The sequence below is a fragment of the Dipteris shenzhenensis genome, chromosome 21 (genome assembly GCF_047967505.1).
Source record: "Dipteris shenzhenensis isolate YYH24624 ecotype China chromosome 21, Dip_SZ_1.0, whole genome shotgun sequence".
Taxonomy (NCBI): Eukaryota; Viridiplantae; Streptophyta; class Polypodiopsida; order Gleicheniales; family Dipteridaceae; genus Dipteris; species Dipteris shenzhenensis.
Window position 1 is genome coordinate 11350244 of NC_141616.1, and position 15038 is coordinate 11365281.

Below are 15038 nucleotides of genomic sequence, written 5' to 3' on the forward strand. Positions count from 1 at the left end.
TGAAATTCAGTGTGTAGGCCCTCACGATCTTTCGCTTGGCCGTTGTGGAGCTTTAGGGCTTGCTTGACATGACTAGCTGTGAAAAGTGTGCAGGAAGTGGGGTGTGGTATATGTGAGAGATCAGGTGCTAGCTGGTTAGGGACATCATATAATATGCGTGCATTGGAGTACCAAGTTTTGGTGTCCGTGGGGGGGGATGGGGCTCGCAGCTCAAGGAACCTCTACCAGAAGTCTTTAGAGTTGTTGCTTCTCCTCATTCTGGCGGATGAAAGCTTGCTTTTTTCGGCGAACCAAATGACGGTACCCGTGTATCATCTCTGCTTCACCTGGGAGATGATGATCGGAGTTGTTGGCATACACTTTTACACTCATCATTGTACCAGCTATTGCAAGGCACGGAGCCTAGGGGTGGAGGGCATGTGGATCGGGTGGTGTATGGCAAAAGTGTGTAGGGTAGCTTCGTGGAGAGATTGTGTGATCAAGGCGGCTTGATCCTCTAGGAGCCGGCTATGGTCAATGTCTCTAAGCATGTCTGAGAGACGTGTGGAGTATGCTAGTTTTAGCTTGTGATCAAAGTGTATGTCGTGGTAGTCAATGTTTGTAAGTGGCGTCGTAGTGTGTGAGGTGGACTGTAGTGTGGATATACTAAAGAACAAGTAGGTGTGGTTTGCTCCTGGGGGTGGTGGTGAGATGGAAAAGTCAGTCATATGGCAGGAGATCCCTTGAGGCAGTCAACTATGCTGGAACCCCCCTTGTGTGGAAAATAAGTAAACCCACATGAGGAGGGCCAACGATGTAGGCCATTATATATGGTAAGATCTAATTGTGCATGCCCATGGGATGTGACTGGGGCGTGTCTTTCTGTGGAGACTTGAGACATTCTCAGGCTCATCTATATCAACATGTGGTAGTAAGATGGAATCACCACGAAAATCCAGAAGTGATACTTGGTGTGTGCTTGTCCTCGTGTTCAAGTCCCCAACTAGGAGAACTTTCCCATGGCTTGAGAATTCCACGATGTCCGGGTAGAGGGCTCCATATTGTGAGGTCTTAGCCTCCTCACGTAGGTCCCTGGCAAAATGTGACGTCTTGAGGGGACGTAGTAGAGTGCGATCTTGAGGGGACGTAGTAGAGTGCGATAAAGAGATCCTCGCTTGGAGATCGTTGGATCCAAACCCATAGGAACCTCGTGTGTTTATATCGTCTCTCAATGGAGAGGGAAAGTTGAGTTCTTAGTTGTTTAGTGCATGAGAAGCCAAGAGGGGTCTAGAGTAGTCTAGGGTTTAGAAGGATAATGGATTTAGAAAGATTGCAGAGTTAGCAATAAAGGATACGATGGAAGGGATGAGTTTGGAGGCTTTACCTCTGGGGCGTGTTTAAGGGGGCTGCTAGGGTGGTGAGGATGTAGGAGATAATTGATAGGAATGTTAGTGGGTTTGAGGGTTACAAGGAGTGAATACATGATAAGGTGCAATAATTTAAATAATGTACTCAGACTCTGCAGGTTTTTAGAAACCCAGTATAGCTGCTTATGCTTGGGCACTGATGACTGACGTATGTTGCTTTTCCTTTTGTTTTTCAAAAAAGATTTTGTAACCTCTTTTTTCTTCTCTTTCGTTTTCTATTTTATTTTCTTTGTAGTTTTTGGACTTTAGAACAACAAAAAATCTAAATTTGTATGGTTGGACATATTCTAGCCTTACAAAGGTTTATAAATGCACTCAGACTCACCAAACACGCCCCCCCCCGGCCCCCCTTCCTCCCCCCAAAAAAAAAACCTCAACAATCTTGTGCAAGATTTCCTTCGCTCCTATAGAATCATGGGAGCAGGTACCTTCCCTTTGTGGATAGCTTCTTGTAGGTATATGTTGGACTCCTCCATCACTTAGTCCATCAAATTGGTAGTTTGACATCAAGGACATGTTTGTTCTAGTGTTATGAGGTGATATCTAGCACCTTTTATAAGATTTACATATATATTTTGGTGAAGGCAACAAGGCTTCAGACAATTGGTATGCCATTCTTTTATTTGATTTGATCATGGCACGCCATGCACACATGCCCACGTGCATACGCACATGCTCATGCACGTGCACATGCACATGTACATGTATGCACACATCTACCAACATTTTTTTCTAGTACATGTATGCATACATCTACCAACATGTACATATATGCACACATCTTCCAACATTTCTAGTCCTAAAGAGCAATTCTGTGGATGGGATTCTGTCAATTTACCAGGAATCCTGTGGTATCATTTGTGTATGAAAGAGGTTGGCGCCAGAGTTTTGAAGCGGCTGGTTATCCCGGGCCTATTGAAGAGGTGTGTACCTTGCTTTTGTTCAATGGCATAACTTGTACCTATTTAGTTAAAATTAAGGTGTGGGTATTCTCTGAGTTTACATATAGCTCCAATTGCTAAATGCTCTATCGCTCACTATAGTCATTAATAATGAACGTTTTTTCCAATTCACAGATGCAAATGGCGAGCCAATACCTAAAGGCAGCAGTGGGTGGTGTGCTGGTTGATGTAAGCTGTGCCAGTGGCATCTTGACTAGACGCTTTGTCAAAAGTGGCCTTTACTCATCTGTATTTGCCGTGGACTTTTCAGAGAGTATGCTAGGCCAGTTTCAAGGTTTCATAGAACAAGATCCATCTCTAAAAGAATCGTATGCATTCTTCTCCTTATCGTTCAGGGTTTTCCTTTAAATGTTGATAGACAGGAATTCAGAGTTTATGTTGTGTCAGTCTCAGTTTTTGATCGAAACTTTGGGTTAACATGTGAGTTAAGTTTAGCAACAAATATGTTCTTTATGAAGCAAAGAGTTGGTTGTCCTTTTCTCACTTTGAAAGACTAACTATAATTTGAGGACCTGTTGACTAATATGCCTGTAATTGGCATGCGTGATGGAAATCTAGTTTACAGAATGTATATCTAGGGATGAACAGACTGTCATTGCATTTAGTATCCTGGGTATTCATTTTATAGTTTTGCATGGAGAACTCTTTGAATCTAGGAGATGAGTGTGCTAGTTTGCCTAGGAAAGTGGCCGTACCTTTTGTAATTCCAATTCCGAGTTGCTAGAAGGTCGTAATTGTTTCACTCTCTTTCTCATGTCAGCAACATTCCCCTGCCTCTCGTGTCCTCTTTAGGAATAACCCAGATCGAAATCACTGTGTGAACATCCCAAACTATGACTTTTCAAAAGGCCAACTCATAGCCAGAAGGGATTCTTCAGCTGGAGATCCACGTGGGGATGTGAAATTTTACCATGAAGAAAAAGGCCCTTTCAATATATGGGAAGAGGAATGCAATTGTCTCATGTCGCCTCATTTGATTTCGCAAACCATGTTCCTCAATTGAACAATCAAATGATAAGCATGGGAAGAAGACCCAAGTTAAGAAATGCAAAATATGGATGTGCACTAGAGATACATGTCATGAGCATGTAGAGTGGCCGCATATGAGTAACGAGGGTGGCATGCTAGATAAGTTTCAGATGGTCTCATTCCATGTTGGACCACATTTTCACTCTTAGAGCTCTCATCAAGGAGGCCAAACCTTCGAAACATAAAATATATTGCTCCTTTGTGGATTTTTGGAAGCCATTTCATGCTGTAGCATTGACCTACCTCATTTCATGAGTTTGGCCTCTCGGCATTGCTTGTAGTAGACTAGCAGCACTGGACAAAAGGGAGCAAGTTGCCGGGACGTTGCTGCTAATAGGATGCCTACCTAAAGGTAGGGCCACTCACTACTAAGTTATAATAAAAGTTGAATTAGATTTATAGCTTTTATTTTCTGCACACTATCGAGAACACAAAGAGAATATTGCCATACTAAGCTAGCAAGAATATACAAGAGTTAAGTGCGAAAGAAGGATTCCATCTCAATAGAGTTCTACTCAAAAGACTCTTCATACATAAGGCATCTAAACGTTCTTCCACAAGACTGAGGTGTTGATGTAAGAAAGGCTTCAAGTGTGACCAGCCTTTTACCGCCATTGAGGTATGGATGTAAGAAAGGCTTTAGCGGATTCAAGAAGATTCATTAAACAAATTCACTGTGATAATCCACACTTGGGCATTGAAGGTGTCCATCATTACCTCCACCAAGCGAGCTCGTGGTGGTGCCACATGGCTATCAATGGCGCTCCATTTTGTTGAACCACACCCCATTGTCCAAAACCATGTATGTATTCAAAGGATGTGGCGACAGAGGAAGTAGTTGCTTTGAGGGAATAAGTGACGGCAATGTCAGGATGGACTCGGTGTCTGCTTGACATAGTGGCCCACACCTAGCAAACTCTTCAAGGTCCAAGTTGTGGATAGCTTTTTCACCATTGATGGCCGCTTTGATGGTCTAGTGCAGATATTGGTGGGGGCTGCTACCATGAGGGTGAGATGCCTTTCTTACGATTTCGTCTTGCGACATGGGTTTTGTGCTTTAGCTACCACCTACTCAGTAGAAACTGTGCTGCAAGGCTTCTCGAAAGCTCCATTGTGGTTGGCAAATAGTTCAAAGGGATGTGGAGGGCACTATGTGGATGAAGATCCTTTTCTCTCCCATATCTAAGTGAGGAAGGGATCGTTGTAAACTGCCTTGTTCTAACATGGGGGGGTGGCCCTATTTCCATGGGGGTTTTGATGATTCTCAGCTGGGTCTATACACTCTTGTTCTTGGCGATTTTGGCCTCATTTTCACCTTGCTTAATTGAGCCAAACTCCATCACCCCTACAATTCCCAATATTCCAATTGTAGCTTCTAAGACTTGTCTCCGTTGTATTGTTTCCATGGCTATTGTTATTGTTACTCAGCTTCCTTTCTGCGTTAAGTTTGGTGTGCCCTTCTTCAGCTCGTGTGATTTCTTGTCTACTTGCATATCTTAATTAATTGGGTTGGGGCCCTTCTTGGGAGTTGTGGACTGAAGGCCAGTGTTGGCCGTTTTTGTGGCATCAAATTGAGGGAAGGAATTTGTGGTAGTTGGATCACCTTGATTCCCAAAGGGAGCCGTAAGATTGAGAGCATCCAAGATTCATCATTGCGCAAAGATAGGACAGAAAGGCACACTAGCTAACTGGTTTAAAGGACAAAAAGAAAATCATGGCCTGCTTGTGTTAGCAAGGGGCCTTGGTTGGTGTAAAGATGGGACACTAAGGTACACTAGCTAATTGGTTTAAAGAAAAATTAAAGGAAATCATGGCCTGCTTATGTTAGCAAGGGGACCTTGGTTGGTGGTGAATACTAAGACTTGGTAAACTGACAAGATGTCCTTTGAAGGTTTGAGCTTGGGAGATCGAGATCCTACTAGCAGAGTGAGGCATATTGAATGCACTTTAAGTAGGTCGAGCCAGAGTTCCGAGTCCTTGTAGATAGCATAAGAGCTCATTCCTAGCTTTGGAGTGCACTTAGTGCAATTTGCATGAGGTATCAATTGAATCAGGGTACTCAAGATCCTTAGTCTTTTCAATGTTTTGAGGGTGCTCGCCGTGTACTCCAAGAATCAAATGCTTGAGAGCATCTAACACCTTAGCTTTCTTGTCTCAAGGCATCTAACTTGTGAGTTCTAAGTGTCCCTCTTAGTTGTTGCCATGGCTAAGGCCGTTGGTGTTGCACTTGGGCTTGTTGTGGCCTTTTGCACTACATGAGGAGGCTACAACTAGTGCGCCTCCCATTGAAGAGCATCACGGAGAGGACTGATGAAATTGATTTTGGAGAAGATAACCTTATCGCTCATTGCATATCAATTCACTTGAGTATTCTATTGTGTTCTTGTCGTCAATGTCTTTGTTGGTGGGTGCAATTTTCACGTTCTCACAGGCATCCTGACTTCGTTGGCAATTGTGTTTTTCTTTGCAACATTTTTCATCAATTCTTCTGCTAACGGACAGTATTTATGTCACACCCATTGGTCATTTTTGTTGTCTTCTGCTAACTCTATTCCATCCATGATTTTCTTTGTTAAATTTTGGTTAGTGCCATGTGATGAAGGCCAAACCACCGATACACGTCATCAAGTCCAACCTTGACACATGGCATCAATTATCGGCCTTGGTACATGTCAATAAGGCTAACCTTGGTACACATCATCAGTTATTGGCCTAGTACACGGCAGGAATGAGTAGTCTTGAATTCGCATCATGGCAGCAGCTTCACTGTATTCCCACTTTCTTTCATTATTTTGGATTCTGTTATAATTCTTTGATTTCCATCCCAAAGGCACATTCTCGGATTTCAAGCTTCCATATCCAGAGGCACCTCTTGGTTCCACGTCAATACACCTGTATCCTCAATTCCAGACTCCAAAATTTCACTTCAGCATTTCAGGATTTCAGATTCCAAATTTCAGACTCCAGGTCTACGACGCAGATTTCGGACTCCATGTCATTAGCCGGACCTTAGATTCCATGTGTAGCGCTTAGATCCATGATCACATGTTCTCACCTGGGTCCCAAATTACACGTCATCACCGAGATTATGGATTTCACATTTCTTGTGTGCAGGTTCGATGCACAATCCAATGCATGGTTGAGGCTGTTTGGGGATTTCCATAATAGGAGCACCCACTAGTAGTACAAGTATCCCTCCTTCCATATCACCTACATTCTCCGCTTACAGGGCACAATTTTGTGAGAATAGAGAGAGCAAGAAGCAAGAGAGGGAGAGCAGAGCAAAACGTAGAATGCAATAGAAGAGATAAAGTGAGTACAAGTGAGGAGATGGTTTTGTCCAAGTGACAAAACCATACTAACCCACTAACTGTGGTTAGGGGAAAAAACCTCCTAGTGAGGGAAAAGTGCCCCTAAGTCACTTATGGATTACATTGGCCACTGCCTAGAATATACCAATAATTCCAACACCCCCCTACAGTGCCAATGTGATGTATAAGGAAGTGATCAATCACCAAAAGGAGATAAGTTCAGGGCACTGCGAAATGCCTCAAACTTCTCACGTGGAAGTGCTTTGGTGAAGATGTTTGCAACATTGTCATGTGTTGACACATAGATCATACTGATCTCCCCTGCATGCAACTTCTCGCTGACATAATGATAATGAACCTCAATGTGCTTCGTGCGAGCATGAAACACATGATTCTTTGCCACTGCTATAGCACTCCGACTATGAGTGAGAATTGGAGAAGGACCCTCCAATAAGAGATGAAGATCAGCAAATAAACGATGCAACCAAACACATTCAACTGTCGCTGTGAAAGCTGTCCTATACTTACCTTCACATGAGAAGTAGCCACAGTAGATTGTTTCTTGCTCAGCCAAGAAATGTAAGCTTTGCCCAAAAAGAAACAATTACCACTAGTGGACTACCTGGTGTCATAGTCTCTAGCCCAATCTGAGTCACTGTAAGCATACATCTGCAAGTCACCCCCCTTGGGAAACATCAAGCCATAAGACTTTGTGCCTTGCAAATAACGGAAGATGTGTTTTACAGCCTGCCAATGTGTTGTCTTTGGGCTGTGCATATACCTGCTCACCTGAGATACTGCATACTGAATATCGGGCCATGTATTGCACAAATAAACGAGGCATCCAACAGCCTGGCTGTGAAGTGTGGCATCCACTGATTCACCTGCATCATACATAGTAAGCTTCAGCCCTAGCTCCATGGGAGTGGCTATAGGCTTACAATCTTGCATGTTGAACCTATCCAAGAGCTTTTGCACATACTTGGATTGTGACATAACAATGCCACGCTTGTCTTGTATGAACTAGATCCCCAAATAGAAATTTAACATGCCCCAAATCTGTCATGTCAAATTCAGCTTTAAATTCAGCTTTGAAATATGCAATTATTTCCTCATTTGACCCTGTGAGCAACATGTCACCTGAGATACTGCATACTGAATATCGGGCCGTGTATTGCACAAATAAACGAGGCATCCAACAGCCTGGCTGTGAAGTGTGGCATCCACTGATTCACCTGCATCATACATAGTAAGCTTCAGCCCTAGCTCCATGGGAGTGGCTATAGGCTTACAATCTTGCATGTTGAACCTATCCAAGAGCTTTTGCACATACTTGGATTGTGACATAACAATGCCACGCTTGTCTTGTATGAACTAGGTGTCAAATTCAGCTTTAAATTCAGCTTTGAAATATGCAATTATTTCCTCATTTGACCCTGTGAGCAGCATGTCATCTACATAAAGAATGATGACTAAAATATCCCCCCCCATCTTTCTTGATGTAGAGGGTGCTTTCTGTGGTACTATTGTGTAACTCCTTACTTGCTAGGAAGGCATCAATCTTGGCATACCATGCATGTGGGGCTTGTTTCAGGCCATATAAAGCTTTATTCAGCTTGCAAACTTGAAGTGTATTGCTCGAAAGTTCAAAAGCAGAAGGTTGTTTGACATAAACCTCTTCCTGCAAGTCACCATTAAGGAAAGCTGTTTTTATGTCCAATTGATGGACATTCCAAACAAAATTTGCAGCCATGGCAATAACTACTTGATGGTGGTCATCCGGGATGTAGGAGCAAAAGTCTCCTCATAATCTATGCCCTTTTTCTGAGCAGAGCCTTTGGCAACCAGCCGTGCCTTGTACCTTTCAATGGACCCATCTGGCTTCCTTTCAATGGACCCATCTGGTACCAATGGCATGTTTCCCTGGTGGCAAATCCACAACATCCCAAGTCTGATTTTTCTCAATGGACTGCAATTCATTGTGCATGGCATTCATCCAATGCACATTATCCTTGGCTTCTTCAAAAGAGTTAGGTTATTCTTCATCAAGAAGAGTACCTACATAAGCTGTCTCAACAGAAAGAGCCCCCCCGCATGCCTTACTGCATTCTCAAGTCTACTCTCCCTGAGAGTCTGTAGCAACCAATTCGAAATTTGGCTGTATGTATCTCTTGAATCTCTTGCATCTCTTGCCTGACAACATCATCCACACCCTGTGGAGGAACAAAATCAGCATGTGGCTGAATCGGGGCATGTGGACCAGGAGGAGGTTTCTGTAAATTCTGATTTTCAGCATTAGCCGGAACCAAAAGCTATTATAGGAAGCATCCCCTCAAAAACATCATTTGAAGAAGCTGGAATAGTAAATTCAGCATGTGTATGAGCTGAATTCTCTGAAAAAATAACATCTCTACTTGCAAAAATCTTGTGTGTGGCAAGATTGTAGAGACGATAGCCTTTGCTTTGTGCACTATACCCAACAAAGATACACTTAAGTGCCTTATCTGAAACTTATGTTGAAACTCCATAGGCACGTGGGCATATGCAACACAACCAAAAACTCTAAAGTGTTCCATTGAAGGCTTTCTCCCATGCCAAGCCTCATCTTCAAAGCCTTTGTGGGAGCCCGATTCAAAACATAATTGGCACACATGAGGCCTTCGAGCCAAAATCTGTGAGGCAACTTCTTACTAGTAAGCATGCATCTATCCATCTCCATAAGAGTGCGATTTTTTCGCTCAGCTTTGCCATTTTGCTGAGGTGTATGCCTCACTGTAAGCTGATGTGTGATGCCTTTCTCCTTCAAAAATGCCTCAAATTCATGAGACATATACACCTCCCCTCTGTCAGTGCGAAGTGTCTGCACCTTGAGTCCTGTCTCATTTTCAACCATGGCCACAAAGTGTTTGAAATGCATAAACACATTTGATTTTTTCTTCAAGCCATAAACCCAAGTATAATTGCTGTAGTCATCTATGAATGTAACATAATAGAAATAACCACCAAGAGCAGGTGTCCTCATGGCACCGCAGACATCACTGTGTATGAGCTGTAATTTGTGAGTAGCTCGTACTACACCATTATTTTTAAAGGGAGATCTATGCATCTTACCAAGGATGCATCCCTCACATGCATGAGGAGGAGGTGACTCCAAAGGAGGCAATGCATCAACCATAGCATGCTTCGGAAGTGTCATCAAGTTGCCATATGGCATGCCATAACTCTGCATTCTGCATGGCAGCAGTGGGAGTGCTCACTGAAAGTGCAAGATCAGATCTTTTCTCATAAATATCAAGCTGAAAAAGACCCCAATACAAAGTGCCAGACAACATCAAAGCATAGTCATTCTCTTTGTCTCGGACTACACACTTAGCATCATCAAATATGACCTGAAATCCTCCTCGATTGAGAGAGGACACTGAAAGTAAACTCTTCTTTATACCTGACACATAAAGAACATCAGTTCTGAAATCTGTGTCATCCGCGGAGGTGAGTATGATGTCACCCACTCCACACACTGAATAAGAAGAATTGCTTGCACATGTCACCTTCTTTTTCACGGCGGGTGGTGCATGTAGAGATGCAAAAAGACTCTTCCTTGAAGTGATGTGCTTGGACGCACCAGTGTCTCATGGACACTGAAAGAGCATGCATCCTTTGAAGGGTCTTGCATGACCGAATGTGAGGAATGATAAACCTCTTGACAGAAAGAGAAATAACTGAAAGAGCTTGTGCATCCTGTGTATCCCACCTTTTTTGTTCTGCTGTGGGAGCCACCAAAGTAGCAGCTGCTGTTCCAATCACTGTCCTACACCTTGATCTATGCCCCTGCCTCCACCTTGAGTTTCTGGCCTAGATTCATCTCCATTAACATAATTCCAGAGATGTTTGCCAACCAAGATGTTGCGAACCATAAAACTCCACAAGGAGTAGTTGGTGCCATCCAACTTATCCTCTTGTGTGAGGACTCGAAAGACCTCATTGGAATTGTTCTGAGCCATATCTGTCAGACAACTAAAAAATGCAGCAAACTAGACAAGCAAAATCCCTTCCTGGGATGTAAGATGCACAACCAAAGTCTGCAAAAAAATCTGCCCAATACGACAATTGCTGTCACAGCCTATCAAAGGCTTGAAATGCACCAAAATGCTCTGCAAATGCCCAAAATCTGCAAAATATATCTGCAAAAGTGGCAAATGTCTGCAATGTGACTCTAACTGAGTCGAAAATTGCTTGCAAAGCTCCCAAATGATCTGTCCACTGCCAAATTGCATCCAAAATGCAAAAGCCCCAAATTCCTGCAAGAAATTGCAACTGCAAGAGGGCAAATCGACCAAAAGCCCCAATTTTTGCAATTATCTGCAAAAGCCCCAAATTTTGTCTGCAAGATTGCAAGCAGAACCAAAAAGCCCCAAATTCTTGGAACAGATTCTGCAACCTGACTGCAATGCATGCAACAAATAGAATGCCCCAAATGTGCTTCCAGAATACAAGCCAAATAATGGCTTTTTGCAAAATGCGCTTGTCAAAAAACACCTGCAAAATTCACCTGCAAGGAAGAACCTCTACGCAAGTATGCCCTGTACATACGAAATCCGTACTGTGTGTACGGATGTAGTATGGACGCAGTACGGATGGAGGGCTGTATGGAATGCAGACTGTACGGAATGTGTACGGCGAGGAACCGTACTGCTGATGGTGTACAGACGGAATGTTGAAATTACGGAATGCTGAGGTATAGTCGAAGTTGTACGGACGGGCTTGCAGGATTGTACGGCGAGCTTCCACGTGCGGGAGTCGTACGGAATGGTGAGGTGCCTGTTGTACGGATGGCGAGTTGGTACGGCGTTGCATAGAGCTGTATGGAGCAGCGCAAAAGTGTACGGACGACGATCGATTTTCGTACAATTGTACGGATTGTACGGACGATATGACGCAGGAAGTGTACGGAACATACGGACGATCAACAATAGCAAAACAGGTGAGCAGTACGGGCAGGAGGAGCTTGGCTGGAGGCAAGAGCTCAACGAGGTTCTGATACCAAATGCAAGAATGGAGGGAGCAAGAAGCAAGAGAATGAGAGCAGAGTAAACCATAGAATGCAATAGAAGAGATAAAGCGAGTACAAGTGAGGAGATGGTTTTGTCCAAGTGACAAAACTATACTAACCCACTAATTGTGGTTAGGGGGAAAAACCTCCTAGTGAGGGAAAAGTGCCCCTAACTCACTTATGGATTAAATTGGCCACTGCCTAGAATATACCAATAATTCTAACAAATTTGTCTCCCATGCTTTAGGGTATGTTTGTGCAATTGGGACAGCAAGTTGGTCATTAGATCTGCCAGTAGATTGACCATCAAATGAACCAAGAAGACCTTGGAGGCACCGACTTTCAAGGAGTAAACCCATAAGACATTCCAAGTTTGCTATAGTGCAGTTACACACAGGAGTTTTAACTTAGACCTGAGCACGACTGATTTCCATGGGAAAATCTTTGAAAGATAAGTGTATAAGTACTGTCTTTCGGTTCTTCTAAAGTTCACCCCATTGATGGCAAAGGCAAGTAGCTTGTATCCCAATATGGGGAACACAGAGACTGTGAGAATCCTTCTTTGCACCACATAACGGTTTTATGGTAGATGCTTGATTTCCTTCCAGATTTCAGCCCTTCAGGCCATTTCAAATGGAGCAGTCAATACACCGGTATGGGTTTTACTTTGGCAATGATGGCACACCCTTTGTACCTCTTTAGATGGGCCCCTCTATTTTGGGGCGAATCATTGGTGTACCTCTGTTGACTGCCCCCATGAGCACCATGCCCCTTTTACCACACCAAGTAGCATCCCTAGAAAGGCTATGGGTTCACATCGCAATCCACAAAAGTCGGAGATGAGCTAACACTCCTCCCAATCATTTGGTTCACACTTTCTGCATTGGGATATTTTTGGCAGGCCAATACAACAAGGAGTATCTTGCCATAAGTTAAGCATTTATAGCTAGACAAAAACCATGCATCAAATGAGAGGCTCCACATTGCAGCAGGATAGTGGTACTAGACAACAGCCTACCATCGATGATGTGCTGACTGATGCTTTGCGGTGATATCATGCTCTACCCAAGGACATTTGGGATGAGATGCTGCTCCACCATTATGTGAACATTAAGAGGAATGATGCCGGTGAATTTGAGGGTGACCAAAACAAAATTCTGTTGTGAAGTATAAGCTCATGGTGCACAATGGAGACACTCATACATGAAATGAGCTAGAGGAGTGGATCATGAAGCTGGAAAATTATTTTTGCTTCTATCCCAAAGAGGACAAGGATTACATTATATTTGCTGGTATGCATTGAAAGAACTACGTTCACAATTGGTAGCGCTATATGCTAGACTCCGCACACAAACCCATAACATGGGAGCAATTTAAGGGGTTGATTCTTACCACTTTTGTGGCCCTGCTTATAATGGAAAATTACTTGTTTGAATTTTAGGCATTGTTACAAACTGGCTTGGTCCTAGTGTATTTGCAGCAATTCTAAAGGCTTTCCTCATATGTGCATAACATCTAAGAGAAGGGAAAGCTGTTGCATTTCATTCAAGGATTGCACCCCTTCTTGGCATCCAATGTGAGGGCCCACTAGCCCGAAACCATCAAACGAGCTGCCAATCTTGTAGAGGTATTCGAGCCGAAGTATGCTAATAAGTACAAGCAAGCCATGGGCAGCCCGCATGGGAATGCATTGGAGGCTGAGAGGAAGCCCCGAATGCTTGAGTGGCATTATGGAAAGGCTGCTATGAAAACACCAACAAGAGGCTCTGATGTTGCCCAAAATGGAGAGATGGCCAAGCTGGCTGATCAAATAGCAGAGGAGTTCTCTTATTGTTTTAGGGATGAGTTACCTCCAGAGCGGAATGTTCAGCATAAGATTGAACTAATCCCGGGGGCAGAACTTGTAAATAGACCTCCCTATAGGTTGAGTTTTACCGAAGAAGCGGAGGTACGAAGACAACTGGAAGAACTGTATAGATTATAGAGCATTGAATAATATCACTATTAAGCACAGGTATCGGATGGCTCAGATCGATGGTTTGCTAGATGCGTTACATGGGGCCGTAATTTTTAGTAAGATAGATCTTAAATGTGGCTACCATCAGATCTGTATTAGAGCCGAGGATGTGCATAAAACCGCTTTTAGAAGCAGGTTTGGACATTATGAGTTTTTGGTAATGCCCTTTGGACTTACCAATGCTCCAGCTACATTCGTCATGCTTATGAACGATTTACTACGTCTGTATATCGGAAAGTTTGTAGTACACTTTATTGACGATATTCTTATATTCAGCAAAAGTGTTGCTGAGCATTACGAACACTTAAGAATAGTGTTCAGTACTTTGAGGAAATTATGTAAATAAAAAGAAAACTATACTGTATGGTAAGACTTGAATATTTAGGATTCATAATTACTTCTGAGGGGGTGGAAATGGATCCAAAGAAAGTGGCTGCGATAGTGACTTGGCCAATCCCTCAGAGTTTGTCCGCTTTGCACCCCCCTTAGAAGGCTCCATCCAAGGGGTCTATGACTCCTGCTATCTAATTAGATGGTGGATCTCTCCTCTCGACCCTCCCGCTATTGGCTTGTGTGAGGTTGCGAGTGGGTGGAGACCGTGCCTACACGGCAAGGTTAGTCTCACTAGGTGTCTCATTTTCCTGTATTGAAACACTGCCCTGGTAGCCCTGAAACCTCAACCCTTTGATGACACTTGCCCCCATCCAAGGTCTCAAGAAGGATCTCCTTGCATAAGGACTCTGGGTACTCCACGATCACCCTAAGCTGCGGAACCCTATCATTTGTAAGAACCGAGGCTGCATTAGGTGAAGACTCCAACATTGTATCAAAACAACCTCCAATGGAAGGTAAAATGAGCTGGTACTCCTTCGGAAGCCTAGGGCGCTAGGAACTACGGCACATGGTGTGTCATATCCGTATCATCAATTGTGAAACCATGGTACCATGGTGTATGAAGAACACCAAATACGGGCCAAGGAAATTAGGACTCTACTCCACGAGGGTCTAGGTAGTGTCGAGGCAATGCTGGAGAAGAAAGACACCTCTCTCAGAGGTGACCTCCCGAAAGTTGTCACCCTCCAGTGCTGCATGTATCCAATCTCTAGCCTGTTTCCTCGTTGGTGAAAGGCCTAGACAGCTTGTTTGGGCTGGCAGGAAAAGGAAAGGCTAAGGGATCAAGGCAACTGGCCTAGAAGGGATCAATGCTGCTGGCCTAGCTTCTTAGTAAACAAGGCAAAAAAAAAAACCTTGCTTAAAGGCTTG

General features: G+C 43.5%; 1 protein-coding gene across 1 annotated transcript in view; it reads left to right on the forward strand.

Moving 5' to 3' along the window:
• Positions 1-15038, forward strand: part of LOC147888488 (putative methyltransferase At2g41040, chloroplastic) — an 81569-nt gene that overhangs the window by 50111 nt on the left and 16420 nt on the right. The window contains exons 4-5 of the mRNA XM_087392739.1: positions 2248-2329; positions 2483-2676. Of these exons, the coding sequence (XP_087248865.1) occupies positions 2248-2329; positions 2483-2676 (276 nt within the window). The remainder of the gene's footprint in view (positions 1-2247; positions 2330-2482; positions 2677-15038) is intronic.